At 40.9% G+C, this 17,856-nt stretch overlaps 1 protein-coding gene across 1 annotated transcript in view; it reads left to right on the top strand.

The window, feature by feature from the left end:
- Positions 1–17,856, top strand: part of HMGA2 (high mobility group AT-hook 2) — a gene marked incomplete at its 3' end in the record, with an annotated part of 111,186 nt that overhangs the window by 83,456 nt on the left and 9,874 nt on the right. Inside the window, exon 4 of the mRNA XM_082281206.1 lies at positions 7,489–7,521. Within this exon, the coding sequence (XP_082137332.1) occupies positions 7,489–7,521 (33 nt within the window). The remainder of the gene's footprint in view (positions 1–7,488; positions 7,522–17,856) is intronic.

Here is a 17,856-nt window from a genome sequence, read left to right as displayed (position 1 = left end):
TGCCACAGGCTGCCACTGGGAAATATCCAAAGGAGGTCACAGGCTGCTCGGCTCGAACTCATTACCTTCAAGGTAGCTTGAATGGCTGCCTTTCCAGAGTGGTAAAAGGACAAGGGAAGTGCATTCTGTATTTTCATCAGTATCCTCTTTCTTAAGAAGGACAGGTTGGGGCTGTGGCATAGCCATTTGCACCATCACCTTGGTGGAGGTGTATAGCGGGGGACAGAGTTACCACCTGATACTGCTGGGACACTGCTGTAATCCCAGGGCTGCCCAGCAGAGCAGTTTACCCTTTGTTTTCCATCACTGCCACTTCAGTTCTTTTTCCATTCCTGCTTCTAGGCTTGGACCTGTTGTTGGCAGAAGCTTTCATAGGCCTGAAAATTAATTTGATTTTTGATTTGTATCTATTTGATTAATTTGATTTTTTTTTTTTTGTATCTAAGCCTATATTGTGGAAAATGGGCTGCGCGTATTTCAGGTTTCTAAATGACACAAGGACACTTTACTGAGTGAGTTGATGTCTTTGTGACCTTAAAATTGAGAAGAGTGAACATCAGAGGCCATAAAGAGAAGTGTTATCTGACTATAGTTACATTTTGAGCAAAACCACTGACGTTCAGAGTCCAGCTTCCAAACAGCAGTGGATTTTGCAGCAGATTGGCTTGTATGGGACTTCCCTATGCTATTTACTCTGTTACTTCACTGGAAATCAGTGCAAAGGTTGAGAGGATTTGGGAGCTCCTGGCAGTCAGGTCCAGAGATGAGTCCACTGCTGACAGTCCTGCAGCTCTGATCAGCTCCATGCACTGGTTCCGCTGGGAATGACCTCTGCAGCAGAAACTGCCCTGGATTTTCAGTCCGTATGGTGGGAGGTGCCTGAGCAAGAAGAGAGAGAAGACTCTAAAACCAAAGTTGGAACCAGACTGTAATGTGATACAGTGCTTTCCACCTCTAGGTCATCAATTCAAATCTAGCCTGTTTACCAATGACCAAAAATCATTTCCACGCGGGCCAAGAGAAATGCATGGTGAACATAGGAGTTGCTGTATCCAAACAGACAAGATAGTCTGGAGATAAACAGTTGCACAATAGTTATTTGTCTGGACAGGTATGCAAGGTATAAAGCTAAATAATTTCTGATCAGTTTATCCCTGAATAATGAGGGCTTGGTTTCTTTGCAAATAACTTATAATTTATTTCTGTCTACTAAAATATAAGGTTTTTTCTTTGCACTATAGCTAAGAATGACTGAAACCTCCCCTCTGGCTTTCTCAATAGTCTGTCTGTGTAGGGAGTTATAAATAGACAGACACATATGACGTTTGCCAGACAAAAGAGCCAGCTTATTTTTCCTTAGGTGTATATCAAGGAAACCTCAATGGTGAACTGTGTGCTAGAATTATTCTGAAAGACAGAAAATACTTTTTAATAGTTTAGCAGAAAAATGCACAGGGTGCCAAACTAAACTTAAGCAAAATGCATGAGGAAAGCTTATCAAGTACGTGACAGATGATAATGAAGTAACAGGGAAACCCCACAGAGCAGCAGTGGCTCTGAAGAAGAGCAGTCAGCAACAGCAGATCCTTCTGCTGACAAGCTGTATTGATTTTAGATGAGAACACCAGTTTAAACTTTGCTTACTGTACTGAAACACAGATACAAGGCCCATTAAATGGGTATTTCATAAGCTGCACCGCCCTAAATATTTTATGGAAATGTAACCAATACTGTCTGAAACATAAAAATTAATAACCTACTACGCATCTATCCAGAACACTGAACTAACTGCTACTGTGCTTTGAATTTTGATTATATCCTTGATAAACTCACTGGAATATTGTTATGCTTGAACTAACAGTTCAGCTAGCAGATGAATAAAAATTATGGGTTTTCCCTTCCTGTTCTAACCATTAAATTTGTACTTGTCAAGATCAGTAATTGTGGGAGCAAGGTTGGGTCAAAGCAACAGAGAAATAATGGATTATGTGAGCATAAAAGAAAACAGAATTTGATTTTTAAACACATTTCTTTCACTGTTTTATTCCCTTCAGAACATAAAACCATTCCAAATGAAGCAGCTTACAGATATTTTGTAGTGAGGGTAGCTTTCTGTAAACAAAATATATGAAATCCTAACCCTGATGAAGTCAGTTTCTTTACTTCCATTGGATATATACATACCTAACTGGATATATGTGCCACTGCCTGAATTTTAAGACTACCGAAAGAGTAATTTGAAGCAGTGTGCTTTGAATTTGCCAAATTGAATATAAAATTTTTGTGCCTGTCAAATAACTATTAAAAGTCACTTTGTGTACTTGGAAAATGCTGATGCTCTCTGCTCTCCCCAGCAAGTGGAATAGAAATACTCTGCAGCTTCTGACATGTTGCAGACTTTTCCAGCATCAGTCAGGGAAAGTCAGTTTAAAAGCTAATAAATATTTTTGCAATGATCTGACTTTGTATTAAAAACTCAGAGGAGTGCCAAGTAGGATAGAAAATAAAGAATAGTTTCACAGATTTTGCCAGAATTCTCCACAGATTACTATTAGCCTATTTTATGAGACTGCACAGAGAACTGTGAAATCTCCTTTGAACTCTAAGGGCCAGATGGTTTTGCTGTTAGATTCTAATGACCCACAGCAGTGTGCATACACAGACACCACGGTTGCCAGTTGACTGCAAACATGTGATGGAGGCAGGAGAAATCATGACCTGTGCTTCCAAAACACAAGCCCCCTCACTACTGATGGGATAAAAAAGCAGTTCTGCTACTGTCTTGACAGGGAGATTATTACTAAAGCAAACCATGAGCATACCTGGACCTGAGGAGTGAATGGTAGGCACATTGTCCCATGCAATTTCAGAAAGATTTCTGCTGATGATCAGGAAGCTGCAACTGGTTTTTGCTGGAAGGTGAGGGTTTCCTGGCAGGCTGTGTGGGCTGCTGGTCCCAGCACTGTATAATTCTGTGCTGAAAGAGGGAGAGAAAGGCTGGACTCAAACCAATTAAAGCTGTAGGGCAGAATGGTAGTTACTCTGCTGTCATATGGAACTGCTTGTAAGACATGATTTATTTTGGATTATATTGGTTTCGACTGGTATAATATGAACTTCCTGATTTTTCAAGGCTATGTAGACAAAAAGACTAAATATGGTTTTACTCATCTTTTAATTTAGAACTACAAGTGTTTGGATGACCTATGAAATTATTTTAATGATCTCTGCACAACACTGAGCTGTCAGCACTATAAATGTCATCCTAACTGGGTATTAGTTTCCATCATGGTCATTTAGTCTCACCAGCAGAGCTACCTCCATGCAAATCTCTTATCTGCGTCAAGCTGTTGGAAAAAAACAAAGAGTCACTGTTGCCAAGATGCATCAGTCAGACATCTTCATAATACTCAGTTTGAAGAGGAAGACATGAACACAAAATCTAAGTGCACTGTGCGTGTGCAGCTTGCCCTTGGAGCTTCAGGATTAGCAGTCAGGGGATGATTTGCATTCAAACCAATGCTTTTATTTCTGATCATTAAAAATGTGTTCCAGCATTGCTCATACTAGTTGACATAGACTTACCCTTATCCTTCCATTTTCCTTCCTTAGCTTTATAACACTAGGAAAAGTCACAGGGCAAGAAGGACTCCTGGGAATGAGAAGTGTGACAAATTGAATTTGATACAACTTTAGGCTGCTGGTACAAGATGAATATGAACTCATCACATGAGGCTGCTCTTTTGTTCTCATATAAAAAGCAAAGAAATTGTTTGACCAGTATAAGCTGTAAGGGTACATGTAAGATATTGACATAAAGTAAAGTAACAGAATTTGAAAATAAAAAAACAAAATGAGGGATGTGTGACAGAGGAGGAGTGGAAGAAATGTAGAAGATAAACAGTTGGGCTTTGAACAGTCTAAACTTAGAGCAAAGATAAAACCATCAAAACTTTGTGTACTCAGTTTTTCAGGCATTTTGTGGGTTTTTCCTTTTCAAAGTTAGGAATATTATCCTCAAGTTTTAAATTATTATCTTTTGCCTTAGCTCACATACTTAATATTTTAAGCATGGCAGAAGAAATACTGCTGCATTTTGGATTTTTTTCTTGTTTGATAGACATTTAAATGACCTGGTCATAGGATTTTTCCAACACTGTCACTTGTTCTTTCTGTCTCATATATATATTTTAAAAAGATACCTGATGTTGGCTTGTACTTGCATATGATGTAAAAAACCCTGAAGTTTGCTTTTGAGTGTATGGAACGTCAATAGCTGTTTTTCAAACCTAGGATAAAAATGAAATGTGAAAGGGCTGTATTGCACAAAGCTCCTCTTAAGATCACTGGCATAAGTGAGAGAGCCTCTGACAGAGTAGAAGTTCTGCCATCTTACTCTGCAGGCTCCTGGCAGGGACAATACGTAATAGTTCAGAGCTTTCATTTCTTACTTACAACTTTATTTTTCTCCAGAGCACCTATTTAAAGTCTCTTGTCCATGGCTATTTTATAGTTCCAGTCTTTTCCGTAACCAAGGCAGATTCTCTTTCTTTCCAGTTAATTGAACATGCAGATGCAACACTTGTGAATCAGAGGTGTCACTTTCAAAGCCCCAAAAAGATCTCTTAGCTCAGTGAACACAAAGTTGAAGCATTAGTATCTATAGTGTGTCAAAATGGTTCCAAAGGCATCACAACCACAACAGTTAAAGAAATTAAAGGGATGCTTGGGAAATTTCTTGTTATTCCTGAGCACCTCAGTTCTTCTGGTCAGGGTGAGCTAAGTGAGCAGACACTACAGTCCTCACAGGACTGGACCTTACTGGATTTATATGTCCAGCCACCTTTCCCACTCAGCCAGGCTGAAGCAGGAAAAGCAATGCCTTTGAATATTGGCACTTGCAGTGATTCAAGTGATTCAGCTGCCACAAGCTGGAGCCCTTGATGTGACGTGAGTGGGCACAGCTCCCAGCGTGTCAGTGGTGTGTGCCACTAATACTGGCTGAGGAACTGAGCCCTGCTTCTGGGCTTGCATAGCTGATCTTCTTCCATTTAAGGGAGAAAGCATAACATATGCTGAACTCCAGATCCCAAGTCCAGTGGAAACCCAGCCGGCAGTAAGCAAGTGCTGCCAAGGAGCTCTCGACATGAAGCACTACGATAGCAAAGGTCTTGAATGACTAAAATTCTTGAAAGCCTTGGTCAGTATCAGAGACAATTTCCAACTGGGCGAAGTACAATATTTTCCCTCTGCTTTTTATGAATGGTTGGATAGGGTTGTGCTGGAGTCAGAGTCCCCTGTGGAAGCCATTCATAAAAATAACAAAACAAAACAAACACACACAAAAAAACTTTCTAGGTCCAGTCCAGAGCCACTGGGTGCCAGAGGCTGGGAAAACATGCTGGCAGCTCAAGCCCCAGCTATCACTGAAAGTATTCAAGGGGCTTTTTGGTGGTCTGAAAAGTATGAACTGCTATGTAGAAGGGCAGCTGGTAGAATTACTGTGACACATACTAGGCAGAAAGCCAGAGCTGGCCTTGTTTCAGACATTGTCTTTCCTCTCATTGAAGTGTCAGGACCTAATTCACGGGAAATTTGGTGAGTTGGCAGCTCTTTCAGAAGATTTCATTGAGCTGTAGTGAGTGAGAGTCACATGAACATGGAGTGCACAGCCAAAAATATATGAGGATTTCTGAGCTGGAGAAAACAGTCAGCCTTTAAAAAGTCTGTGGATTTCATGTGGTTTGGGAGTAAACACATGTACAGGTGTAATCAACAGGCAAAAAAAAGAAAGTAAAGTGAAAAAACACTATTGGAATATTACAGAAGAGCTCAATGAGTTCTGTAATTATGAGAGATTCCTTTGAAAGAAATCATTCCTTTGTCCAAGGGCAGAAAATATCCATTAATGAGTTCAGGGCCTGCAGTCCACCTGGAGAAGGCATCAATAAAATGTGTGCCTTAATAATAGCTTCTCCATTGCAACGGAATTTAATGGAAAAGGAAAGGGTCCACCCTGAAGTTTAAAGACAGACCCAGTCATCACATAGTTTTTTCTCTCATATTTATTTGAGAGCAGAACTTGGAGCCTGTTACATACGAAAATATAAGAGCAGTAGGATTCCACTGAGTTAGAAAAAGACTGAAAATAAACAAAGCATCTCTTGTTAAAATGGGACGCTTGTGGTGGGCAGTCTGAATTGAATCAGTTACATTTAATTTACATTTTTATTGATCCTTCCCACTGAAATATTGCTCTGAAAGGCCAGTTACACTAAACTGCTTATTCAGAAATATTCCAGTTATTTCCTACTGGACTGTCATGAAAATTAGGTTTTTGGCCATGCAGAGGGATGGCATGTTGGCTTCTGCCCAAGCAAGGCACTAAAATCATGGCTGGGATTAGGAAAAACCAGGAAGGAAGGGCAGGAAGAAAGTCATTGGGTGCAATTCATATACTTTGAAAACAGAAAATCTGGGGGAGGGGGCAGGCAGCAACTTTGTCCCAATGAAGTAAGAAAAGCCTTTTTGTCTTCTCTGTGTCAGGATTTCATCCTTTATCTGTGGTCTTATTGTTCTGTGCTGCTCCTAGCACCCACAAGGGTCATCACATCATCTGGGCAGTGGTGGTGTATTTTAAGTACGTCTGTACTTGTTCCTTAATTGGTACTCCTTTTCTCCCAGGTGGGGATGACCTTGGTGGGTCTCCTGACTCATGTGAGGACTGTGTTTCCCAGTCCTGGGTGTGAGCAGCCAGGAGGGAGACTTGCTGAGAATCCACAGCTGTGCCACCAGGTCCTGCATAGGCAGGTGGACACCCCCAACCTGGCCAATGATGGGCATCCCCATAATCACACCAATAGGCTCGCAAGGGTCAACACAGTGTCATGCAGCTGAAGGTCTCAAACCAGGGCTTCCAAGGGCTGGAACCACTGTCCATCCCAGTGTCCTGATTTTGGCAAGGCTGGCTTTGGTCAAGTGGGAAGCTGTGGCACAGTAATGGGGTTATGCGTCCTTCATCTCTCTGCCTGAGCTTTGATCCTGCTCTGGATGAGGGGGGAGGGCTTCCCCATAGCAGGACACTCCACTCACAGCTCAGAGTGTCACAAGAGAGCAGCAGCAGTGGAGACAACAAAATCTAGTTATAAAATCAGGCCAGTCCCATGGTCTGATAAGTTAAGGCAGCAGTACCATAGAAGAGCTGAAAGATGTAACATGCTAAACTAGATTTCACCTTGGTTTTAATTGTGCAAACTTAACATACTCCTCTTCATCCACAGTAATGTGAAGTACTTCAGAGCAAAGTTGTACATATGCGTAGGAGAGGCTGGGTGTGAGAGCTGGGTATGTTCATGTCTCCATTTCTGAATGTGAGCTTTTCCTGTGTTTTATTTCTATTGCTGAAAATATTTTTCCTAGCACTCCTAAAATCACAGTTAAGCTCTCAGTTAATTTTGTTTCTCACTGTGCCTTTGTTTTACTTTTCAGCCTCAACAAGTGGTTCAAAAGAAGCCTGCTCAGGTAAGAAAAACTAATTTAAATTATTTAGACTACTTTAAGTGAAATAATTTTTCAGTATTTCAACTGACCTCCTTTACTGTAAAGAAAGAAGGGAAATACATCAATCATATGAGCTAGGGAACAGCTATTGGCTTGCTGGGCACAACCACCAGAACAATTCATGTGTTGGCCCTTGGGAAAGAGAGGAGGAAGCAGTGGACAGTGCCTGCTCAGAATTGTCCTCTTTCTGCATTGGCCACCTTGCAGTGATAATGCAGACACACATGCACACCTCCGTGGTGTGAGTCCAGCATGTAATATTTCTGTGTGTCCTGAATGTGGATAGGTGGGAACTGCATTACAGCAAGGAGGGGCATATGCATAAAACCCATTTCTCTTCTTTTCTAAAGCGTTCTCTAAATCCACAAAATATAGTAGGCTGAACTTGGTAACTAGACTGGATCCATCATAAAGACTAACACATTTGAACTTTTTGTGTTCGATAGTGTTATTCTTTTTTAACACTTTGAACAAAATGCAAGCCACAAGATGTCATGAAACCAGTCAATCACTGCAGTTACAATCCACTTCATTTGCTTCTCCCAGCCTGCCCTGTGTTAAAAACCCCAAGAACCTAACTCTGACACTTTGCTATATGTGCACCAACAGAGAAAAACCTGTGGGAATGGGAGCAAGTCCATCACTGCTCAGCGGAGTCCATTGGCTGTGCTGTTGTACCTCCCTGTACATAAATGATTTCTGAGTCAAGAGCATAAAGGGTCCATTGCTCTTCTGGAAAGAGGTCTGCCTTCAGAAAGGAATAGTAGTTTCCTTTTTCCACCTTACGGTTCTAGTACATTATTATAAAGTGTATATTATCATAGTATCAACTGCAGTCTGAATTAGGAGCTGTTGCATAAGAAACAGAAAACATCCTAGCCATGAGTTGAAGGGGTAAAATGATGTGACTCTCCAAAGCATGTTCAGGAAACAGATTTCTACAAAAGAAATCAATACAGTTGCAGCAATGATGAATCCGTGGCACAGCTAATAACATTAATGTCTCTGAATGGTGGAGATAACACACAGGATGAATGTAGCAGTACTTTCAAGTAAGGTTAAGTTTTGCAAGGAGAGGTAATGTCTTTTGTTAGGCCAGCTTATGCAAAAAACACAGCCTAAGTCCCCAGCAACTCACTTTGTATAATCTGACTATACAAAATTCAAAACATACCAAGCTGTTCTAATAGAAGATATTTCCTCTCCCTGTCTTGCTTATATCCTTCAAATGTTACTGCTACAGTCAGGCTATTCCTACTACAACATGGTAGTAAATCTGCCGGTGGGCACAAAGCCAGCTATCTCCTCTGTGGCACCTGGGAGACCGGGAGGCTAAACCCTGCTGCACAGAGGAGGCTAAATCCAGGAGGCAGAGGCTCCCGGGAGGCTGTTAGTGTTGCCTTTTCCTCTGGTACGTATCAAAGCTCAGTCCTACTGAGGTCAGCAGGAAGAAGGTCTGTGTGGTGTTGCCAGGTCTCCAAGCTCCCCGAGCACTGACTGCTGCAAGTGTTTTGTTTACGCAATAACCGTGTGCAACCCTGGGTGCAAGAGAGGAAGAATACCTGGTCCTGAAGCTGGGCTGTGGTGTAGGAGGACAAGGAGTGGACCTGGACCCTGTTGTTTTGTAGCAGAACAAAGTAATGACAGATTTAATTGATGGCAAAATGATGTAGGCGTGTGGACTGAAGCACCAGCGTTCCCCACATGGATTTTCCTATCCATTTGCTGAAGCAGTGATTCTGGTAGGGGTGCTGTACCGTGTGTCAACCAGCTGGATGCCACCACTGCTGCAGTGGTGCCTCAGCAGCATCTCTGTAGTCAGAGTGAGAGAGAGAAAAGAAAGCCCTTTGACATTCCCATAATGGAAGTGTTTGTGCAGAACATGAGGAGGCACAGAAGAATACATGAAAGGAGACAGAAGCCTGTTTAGATCTCTCCATTTACCACAACTGAGTAGTGAAAGAACACTTTAAATTATTTGTATGCCATGTCTTTACAGAGACAACATTTCTGTTTTTAATCCTTAGACGAAAGGATGTTCAATGAAATCACTGAACTTCTCTTGAACCCTTCCTGGTTTCAACAGCCCTGCTCTCACACTTACATGACCACACCATTGCAGTTTTGCTGGTATAGGTGCATGGCAAAGAACAAAAATTTATCACTGTGAGCAAATGCTCGTGACACTATCTTCCTGAGGCTTCAGGAAGGAGAGGTAAAACAGTGTACTTCTTGGGATGAGAACTTCATGCTGCTGGGTTTCACTCAGGTCTGGTTGCCTTTCTCTGATTTCTTTTTATAGTACCTAATTTCCCTTTAAAGTAGGGAGGTTCAGACTCAGAATTAACAACAAGAACATGAGCTCATGCAGGCTTTCTAATCTGAGCTGTCTAAGGAAATAGTGATAAATTATATAAACATGGGGACTACATGGAAGTTCATGGAGGATAATGTAAATCTTATACTACATTCAGAGGAATCTCTTCCTTTTCCATCTGTTTCCTTCAAAATATCCTCCCAGATGGCTTTACCATGTGGCAGTCTGGATTAAGTTAGAAATGTATCCTTTCTTCTTTGGTGGGGACTGTGAGAGGTTACAGTCAAGAACTGCTGTGTGTTGGTGAGCCTGCCTTGGTAAAAGCAGCAGAAACTCTTGCTCAGGTTTGGTCCCTGAGTGCTCTCCTGTGCTCTGAATTTTAGGTGTATTCTCAAAGATTTCTATGAATATTAGTTTACATCACTGTTACTCTTGTTATTGCTGCTAGTAAGTATGTCTCTTGTGTTTGTGTCACTTTTGAAAATACAGGAGCAGTAGGACCAGTAAAATTCTCATTTTGCAAATAACAGCTCTGTTCCTATTGCCATTTCCCAGCTTTTAAGCATCGTACATGGCTCTGCCATGCTCTAAATCTCTTTATGGATATCAGCTATCCAGTTTAGGGCCATACAGATGTTTATGTAAACTTCAGCAATATCTTTAAACATTGCTCTGAGGATTTACCATCACACAGACAGTAAATAGCTACAGTAAAACCCACTGGAAATCTACACACCTGTATCATTAATACAAACCTTCGAATACTGTGGTCTATTCACATCTTTGTGATGATCACTGACGCACATTCTCACACTTCCTTGGGGAAATGAAGAAAAGAGCCAGCATAACTGTGTGACTTTGGTAAGTTTAGCACTTTCACGTAGATATTTGTCTAAACCTCAGAACAAGACTCTTTGAAATCTGCTCTGTCTCCAAAGAGAGTACAGCCAGATCTCACGGTCATGATGTAGTAATATTTTTACTGAGGTGTGCAAATACATAGTCCAAACAGAAATTTCTCCATTTCCTCATTTTTAAGCAATTTGTAGCAGCTGTTGACTCAGCCATATGGGGGAGTTACACTCTTAAGTAATATGAAGGAAATAGATGTTTTTAGAAAAACACAATGAAAGCTATCAAAATTTTCTGGAAACAGGACATGTTTTATTTTTATCATTTCTGCAGAGAAGACATATAATAAAATAGACCAGCCCTTTGAAAATCTTATTATCTCTCTTAAAATCTAAAATCATTGAAAATCCTTTGTATCTGAGTCTGAAAGAGAGCATACCAGTCAGAAAGACAGTGTATAGATCAGAATAAAAGTGTATCAGTCAGAAGAGCACACGTAAACTGTACACAGAACAGTATACACAAAAAAGTGTACAGAAAACATACACCAAAAGAACACGTGAAGCACACTTCTCTACCTAATACTAAATGTAGTAGATAGTTTTAAAACAATGTCCAAAAAAATCAAATCCAACAAGAATAAACGCTAAAAAGAAAAGTGTTATTTTGTATGGGAAAGAAGAACTGGATTTCCTATATGTTTTCCTGTTAACTCGTTTCTCAGTGTTGGTATCAATAAAGTTATGCATGTGAATTAGTCATAGTATATATTTGCACCTCAATTTGCATCTATTGCATATGTCTACTCAGTGTAGGACACAGTCAATGCTAGAGGCATCACACAGGCTCTGCAGCCCAGGAGCTACACCTGTGGTTTACACATTCACCTGCAGCCAGAGTTGCAGACTGTGAGCAGAGCTGAGCCTGGGGCCCATGGGGCTTTGTGGCAGGGCTGACATGCCGGCACACCCCGGCCAGTAGGCCCAGGGTGCACATCCTTCATCATCTCTCTGTGCCGTGCAACACATCTGCGCTTCCACAGGCTTCAGGCGTTCTGTCTATGTGCTAGCCACCATGTGTGAATTCATCCTTTTTCCCTTCTGGGAAATCACAGACAGAAATGTGGTAGGAATACTTCAGAGATCCATTTTCTCTGGTTGAAAAGAAGCTTCCAGTGTCACAAACAGGATGGCAAATCCAAGCAGGTGCACATACACATCCAAGAGAGTGAATGCCATTGTCCAAGGCCACCCTGTGTCCTGCGAACCCAGGAACACTGCAGTCATATTCAACTGTAGAAATATTGAACAATCTGCCCTGGAAGTTGACCTAGTGCCCTGGGGTGTCATTGCTCTTTCCACTGCATTCAGCAAGCTGTGTTGTGTCTCATGGGCTTTGTGTTACTGATATGGAGAGTCAGAAAGTTCCCAGGGCAACCCCCAAAAAGTCAGATCCTGGAGAGGTAAAACTTTCTTTTCCAATAATACATGGAATTTTGTACTTTAGCACAGGATAAATGCATTTGTGTTACATAGACCACTCCAGAACATCCTCATAAAGGCTGAGTTACCATTCTTTTATTATAGCTTTTCTTTTTTAAAGCAAATGTTGTATGTTTTCCCAAACACAACGCTAGGGGCCATCTTGTACTTACCGTAGGCTCTGGGTACCCTGTGAACACATGCTAAGCAAGCATATTGTGGCTCATGGGAAATCAGGAAAGTCTCTTGCTTTCTTCATGGATGCAGTAGATGGAATTTCATGGAGGGCACTGGGCTTTACATCCTTACCTTCTTTTTCTTCTCAAGGCAAAATGGTGGCAACTGGTGTGGTTTCCAAAAGAAGACATATTCAGTCTTCCTTTTTTTTTTTTTTTTTTAATTTTAATAATGGTGTTATTGTGACAGGAAAACACTGAATAATTTTTCTGATGATCAAAAAAAAAAAGAAAGAGCAGTTTTTTGAAATAAAATAAGAAAAAGAATCTGGGAGAAATTTAGAAGCAATCACCAGTTCAATGAACAGATGAAGCACTAACCTTGGCTAAAGAGTGAGGGCTAGAAGAAGAGGTCAGGTATTTCTGACAGAAAATATTTTCTTACTTATATGATATAACTTCTGAATAGACTCTGGATAGTGTAATTCAATGATGCTATGCTTAAATACCCAAATCAGTGTAAAACTGAGGTACCCAAGGTTTTAAATACTTATGATTGTCATTTACTACAGAGGTATGATAGAGGAACATTTTTGAGATGGCCGCTTCCAGAAGTTTGCCTGTAAATAAATTTTTTAAATTGAGATATTATATCACCAGAAGGAAGGGAAGAAAAGGGATTTTAAAACCCTTTCAAGGCAGGAGTATATTCAGGTATTCAGTCACTTTTAAAGAGTCAAATATTGGAAATACCTGAGCAGCAGCCCCATTTCCTGTCCCAGCAAGCTCTCCAGGCTACCAGGGGAGAAGTGTTCCTAGTGCTGCTTCCTAAACCTGAGACACAGTGCAGCTCAGGATTCAAAGGTCAAAGAGCCACTGAGTGATCAAGCAAGAGAAACATGATTTGATTTGGTTGAGTCCACGGATCTGTTAAATTCAGATACGTGATTCTGTCAGTAAATGCTGACTGAGTTATGCATCCCCTTGCTTAATGCACCTGTGGTCCACAAGGCAGGCTGGGGTGCCTGTGACTGTGCCCCATACACCGCCTAAGGAGCAGAGGTGCCCCAGTCAGCACTGTGCCAGGAGAGCACAGCTTCCTTTGAAACCATTATTTCTGAGCACTGTGCCATGTAAGTTCCGTTTTAGGTAAGTCTCACAGTGTCTTGATTCCCCTTCCACTAAAACTGAGGTGCTAATGATCCCTTCTTGCATAAGGGAGTTACCAAGGTGCACACACTTATAATCTGATGTGACAAAAAAAGGAATCAGATTTAGCAAGATTTTTTTTCTTTATGGCTTGTCAAGGACTACCTAGGGAATTCAGTCTTGCCTGCTGCAGTGTGCTACTTGAAGATGTCATGTCCTTGTCAGCCAGTTTATGAGTCAATCACAGAGCAGGAGTGCCATGACTTAGTTCAACATAGGAGGAGCCTTCATCTCTGAACAATAATGGATTCTTAACAGCTCAAATACACAATATTTAATTCCTCTGAGGGAAACTCTAGGGCAGCAGGCAGCTTTCTAAATGGAGCACTGGTCACATATTTGCCCATTCAACACAGACAAGCTTTCAGGTCCCTGCTCTTTTCCAGTGTGCTGGGCAAGAGCTGACCCTAAAAGCAGAGATGTAAAACTTTGGGGTCTACAGATGTTGAGCCACTCCATGCATAGCACAGGGAGTAGGAGTTGCAGTTGGTGGTAGAAGGCTAGAGGATGAAGGGGTGAGCTGAAACATTTCCCTAAGCTCATCTTCAACGTCTCCCTACCTCTTCCCTCCTGACTCCTTGCTTGTGGCAGGCAACATCTGTGGGCAGGGTGGCTTGGTGTTTGACCCTGTGGCTGTGGCCACAAAAGGTGTTTAGGGAGGTACTCCACCCAGTTCAGAACTTGGCTCTGATTTGACAGGATCTGAAATCTCACTAATGGTAGCCAGAAAAGAAAGGGTTGTGGTGTGTACTTGGGAAACACCATTGAGGAACATGGAAGGGCAGTGTTTGAAAAAATGCCAGTCAAGAGTAAATTAAACAGTGCTGCTTTTGCATACACATGCTACATATTTTGGCTGAGATTTTCAAGAGTAGCAAGAGTCAGTGCTGCTAACACTTGGGTATCTTCCTTCATACAAGACATACAAGATTTTCAGCAGCACATGGCTACTCCCTGAAAACAGGGATTATTTTAAGATACTTCCTGAGTGATACCCAGAAAGATGAAATTACCAGCATGATCGCTCTGTGGACTTAAAGCTATAAAAATAATCAAAATGCTAATTAGCAAAGGAGTGTCAGAAGGCTGCACATGAAGAAAGTGCTTTTTGCTGAGAGCTTGGTTCCTGAGCTTCTCATAAAGGGCTCTGCATTTTCAAAAGTCAGCATCGCTGTTGCTTCTCCACATCAAGCTGAAGCCACTGAAAGGTGTCCTATTTCCTGACTTAAATATTATTAACAGATATTCCAGGGTTATATCCTTGATCATTTTTTGCACTGAAAAACATGGGAAACAAACCTATGTAACCATTCTTGGAAATTGCTCTATCTTTGGTGTTCCAATTCAGGACCACATAAATTCCGTTGCAAATTTTATTTTAAAAATTAAGTATGCTGCGATGGATGTGCAATAAGGTAAACACAAATAAAATCAAAGTTAAGATCAATGAAAATACAGTTTTTGTCTGTTAAATAATTTGCTCAGATAGATATTTACAGTCTTCACATACCAGCATTAATAAAGTTTGGCTAGGGAAAGGAGCAGTATACTTGGCCCTTATTAACATATTTAAACATGTTATGGAAGGAAGCAATAAGAAGACAATGTATTATTTTATTCTGGGTTTTCCCTGACATCTGGGGAATTTTATAAGGTCCACTTGTCATCCAAAATAACAGTTTTAGAATAGAAGAATAACGAGAATTTTTTGGGTACTCTGTCAGTACTCTGTGGGGCATTTGTGGTATTTTGTGAATTTAGTTCCTTGAAATCAGTGCTGCCACGCTACACTAGGGTGACATCTGACCTCCCTGGGCAGTCCCTCAGATTGTGACACCTGTGCCAAACACTAAGGTTAGGATGGACAGGCTGAACCTATAAGCATGCCTCTTCCCTTGCAGTTCAGAGAGGACATCTCAGGTGAAGGATTCATAATCAGTGTGAAACAATTGTGATAGACACTTTAAAACCATTTTGCATGGAGGAGCTTCTATCCCATATCACTTCCTTTGATGCTCTCACTGTACTGTTCCTTACTGCTGAGATGGAGTGAAGCAACCCAGATGACAAACACCATCTGTGACAGGCAGGGTGCCCATTTTGGGTGCCCAGTTTGGGGGCCCATTCAGAGCTCATGAGCATTGATTGCTCAATGGATATTGTAGGCATGGGACTGCTGTGACAGTAGACAGTAAGAAGTATAGGAGTATCACAACCTCATAGTAGACCATGCAGTGAGAATTATGGTCCTAGGCACTTCGTGTTAAAGGCTACAGAAGTACGTAGGTGGTTTTCAGACATCAACACTTGGCCAAACAGTGCATGAAGGATATAAATCTTTGTGCAGCCTAGTGTTCGTAAGCATCTTGAGTTCATCCTTACAGGACCTAAATAAAAAAATGTGCTTTTCTCACACTGAGGAAGGAAAAGCCCTTCAAAACCACTGCTTGACTGTTGGGCATTGTAGTACTCACATTGTCATAGCAAACTGTCTCATGAATCCTTTTTCACTGGGATCCCAATGCAAGAAATGTTAAATTTTTTATGAAGTCTGCTCCAGCAGATGGTGAGCATCACTATGATGAAGTTCTGCTGCTGATCCCACTGTAAAGCATTTCTGGAAATTCCAGAATGTTTTCAGAAAACGTTAGCTGAAATCTCTCTTTAGAAATGACTAACGCTTATATTAGAGAGGGATATAATATTGCCGGTGTAGTTCTTGCTTTGCCTCTCCTCTGCCAATGTAGCCACATTATTCAGGGGCGATCTCTGATCTCAGGTTTGAAGAGTTATTTGCCACACAACAACCATGGGAAAAGAGAATGAGAGAAATAAAAAAATTAATCACCCGCATTCTGCTTGAATTCAGATCTCAGATTTCCCACATCCTGGTATTTAATTTCCCACAGAGTTACCAATGGTTGATCTCACGGCAGGATTAGTGGGAAGAAAAATGAGAGCTCCATTGAAACCAGACTTGAGTCTGGAAGGAAGGAACATGTGAGCTCTAGGACCCCGGAGATATCAGATTCAGGGTAGTGAATGGCTTCCACCCTCTCCCCTTCCCTGTTTCTCATGCTTATTTTGAGGCAAATTCTGGAAAATTAAATCAGAACAGCAAAGACATGTTACAGTAAGTTAGGGGGCTTACACATAGCTTCAATAGTCTCCTGAGAACTGTGTTATATAGTGAGGCATTAACTGTAATTTATATTAGTATTTTTTTATGTTTAGAAAGAGGAGAATAGATTAACATTGAGGTATAAATTGCAGTAAATCTGTCTCAGTTCTAAAAGAAAACATGTTTTGAACACACATTTCCACCAGGATGCCTTCTCGGATTTGATTATAGAATGTAGATGTGTTCAATTGGGAAAGAAATTCCCATAAAAGATTCTATAATCAAAAGGAAATCATCACTATCTATTAAATTGGAGAGCCTCACTCACTTTGAATCAGGTTATCTTGCTTAGAGAAATAAAAAGCTTTGTGCTGTGGATCATTGTGCAGATGGATCTAGAAAAGTTGGGTTGTTGCTCTACACTGAGGAGGACCAAACTTTTTAACACTTTCCACCAGATTGTGTGGAGATAGTCAAGAAGTTGAAAAAAACCCTTTAAATGCATCACTCTAAATCCTTTAGAAGTTCAACATATTAAGATGACAAGAAGAGTATGTCATTAAACAATAACTACCCTTTTTGGATTACCTGGTATTTGTAGATTTATTGGCAAGGTGGCTTAAATTAGGGGTATATTTTTAGCCTGAAGCATTACATAATAAAATAGCAGCTGAATTCTTTGCAGTAAATGGGGGCAGGGATGGGGGGAGTTTATTAAAACCAACACAAACCTCTCTGATTTTGCTTTTTCGTCTGCACAAAGAGGTACTCCATGGTTACAGTATCAGTAAAGTTTGTGAGAGAAGTATTTCCATTGCCCCATTGTGCTCAGGAGCTGTCGCCTGCCTTTCACTGCAGACCTGCTGTTTAGTCTGAAACTGAAAATTAAACCCAGAACTTCAGCTCTCAAAGTTAAATACTCTCCATTGCTGGAAGCACGCAGCCTTGCCAGTGTCTGTGTGGCAAGATCCGTGATCAAAATCTTCAGACATTTTTAAAAGCATTTTACAAGTCTGTTAAGCTTTATTGTTTTGTTTTGGTTTGGGCTTTTTTTTTTTTTTTTTTTTTTTGAGAAGAAAAGAATCGTTTTCTGAACTGTACTAGAAAGTCTCATGTGAACTGTGCTGAACCAACTCAGGA

Source organism: Coloeus monedula, assembly GCF_965178545.1.
Source record: "Coloeus monedula genome assembly, chromosome: 4".
NCBI lineage: Eukaryota > Metazoa > Chordata > Aves > Passeriformes > Corvidae > Coloeus > Coloeus monedula.
This window is presented reverse-complemented; position numbering and strand designations above follow the sequence as displayed.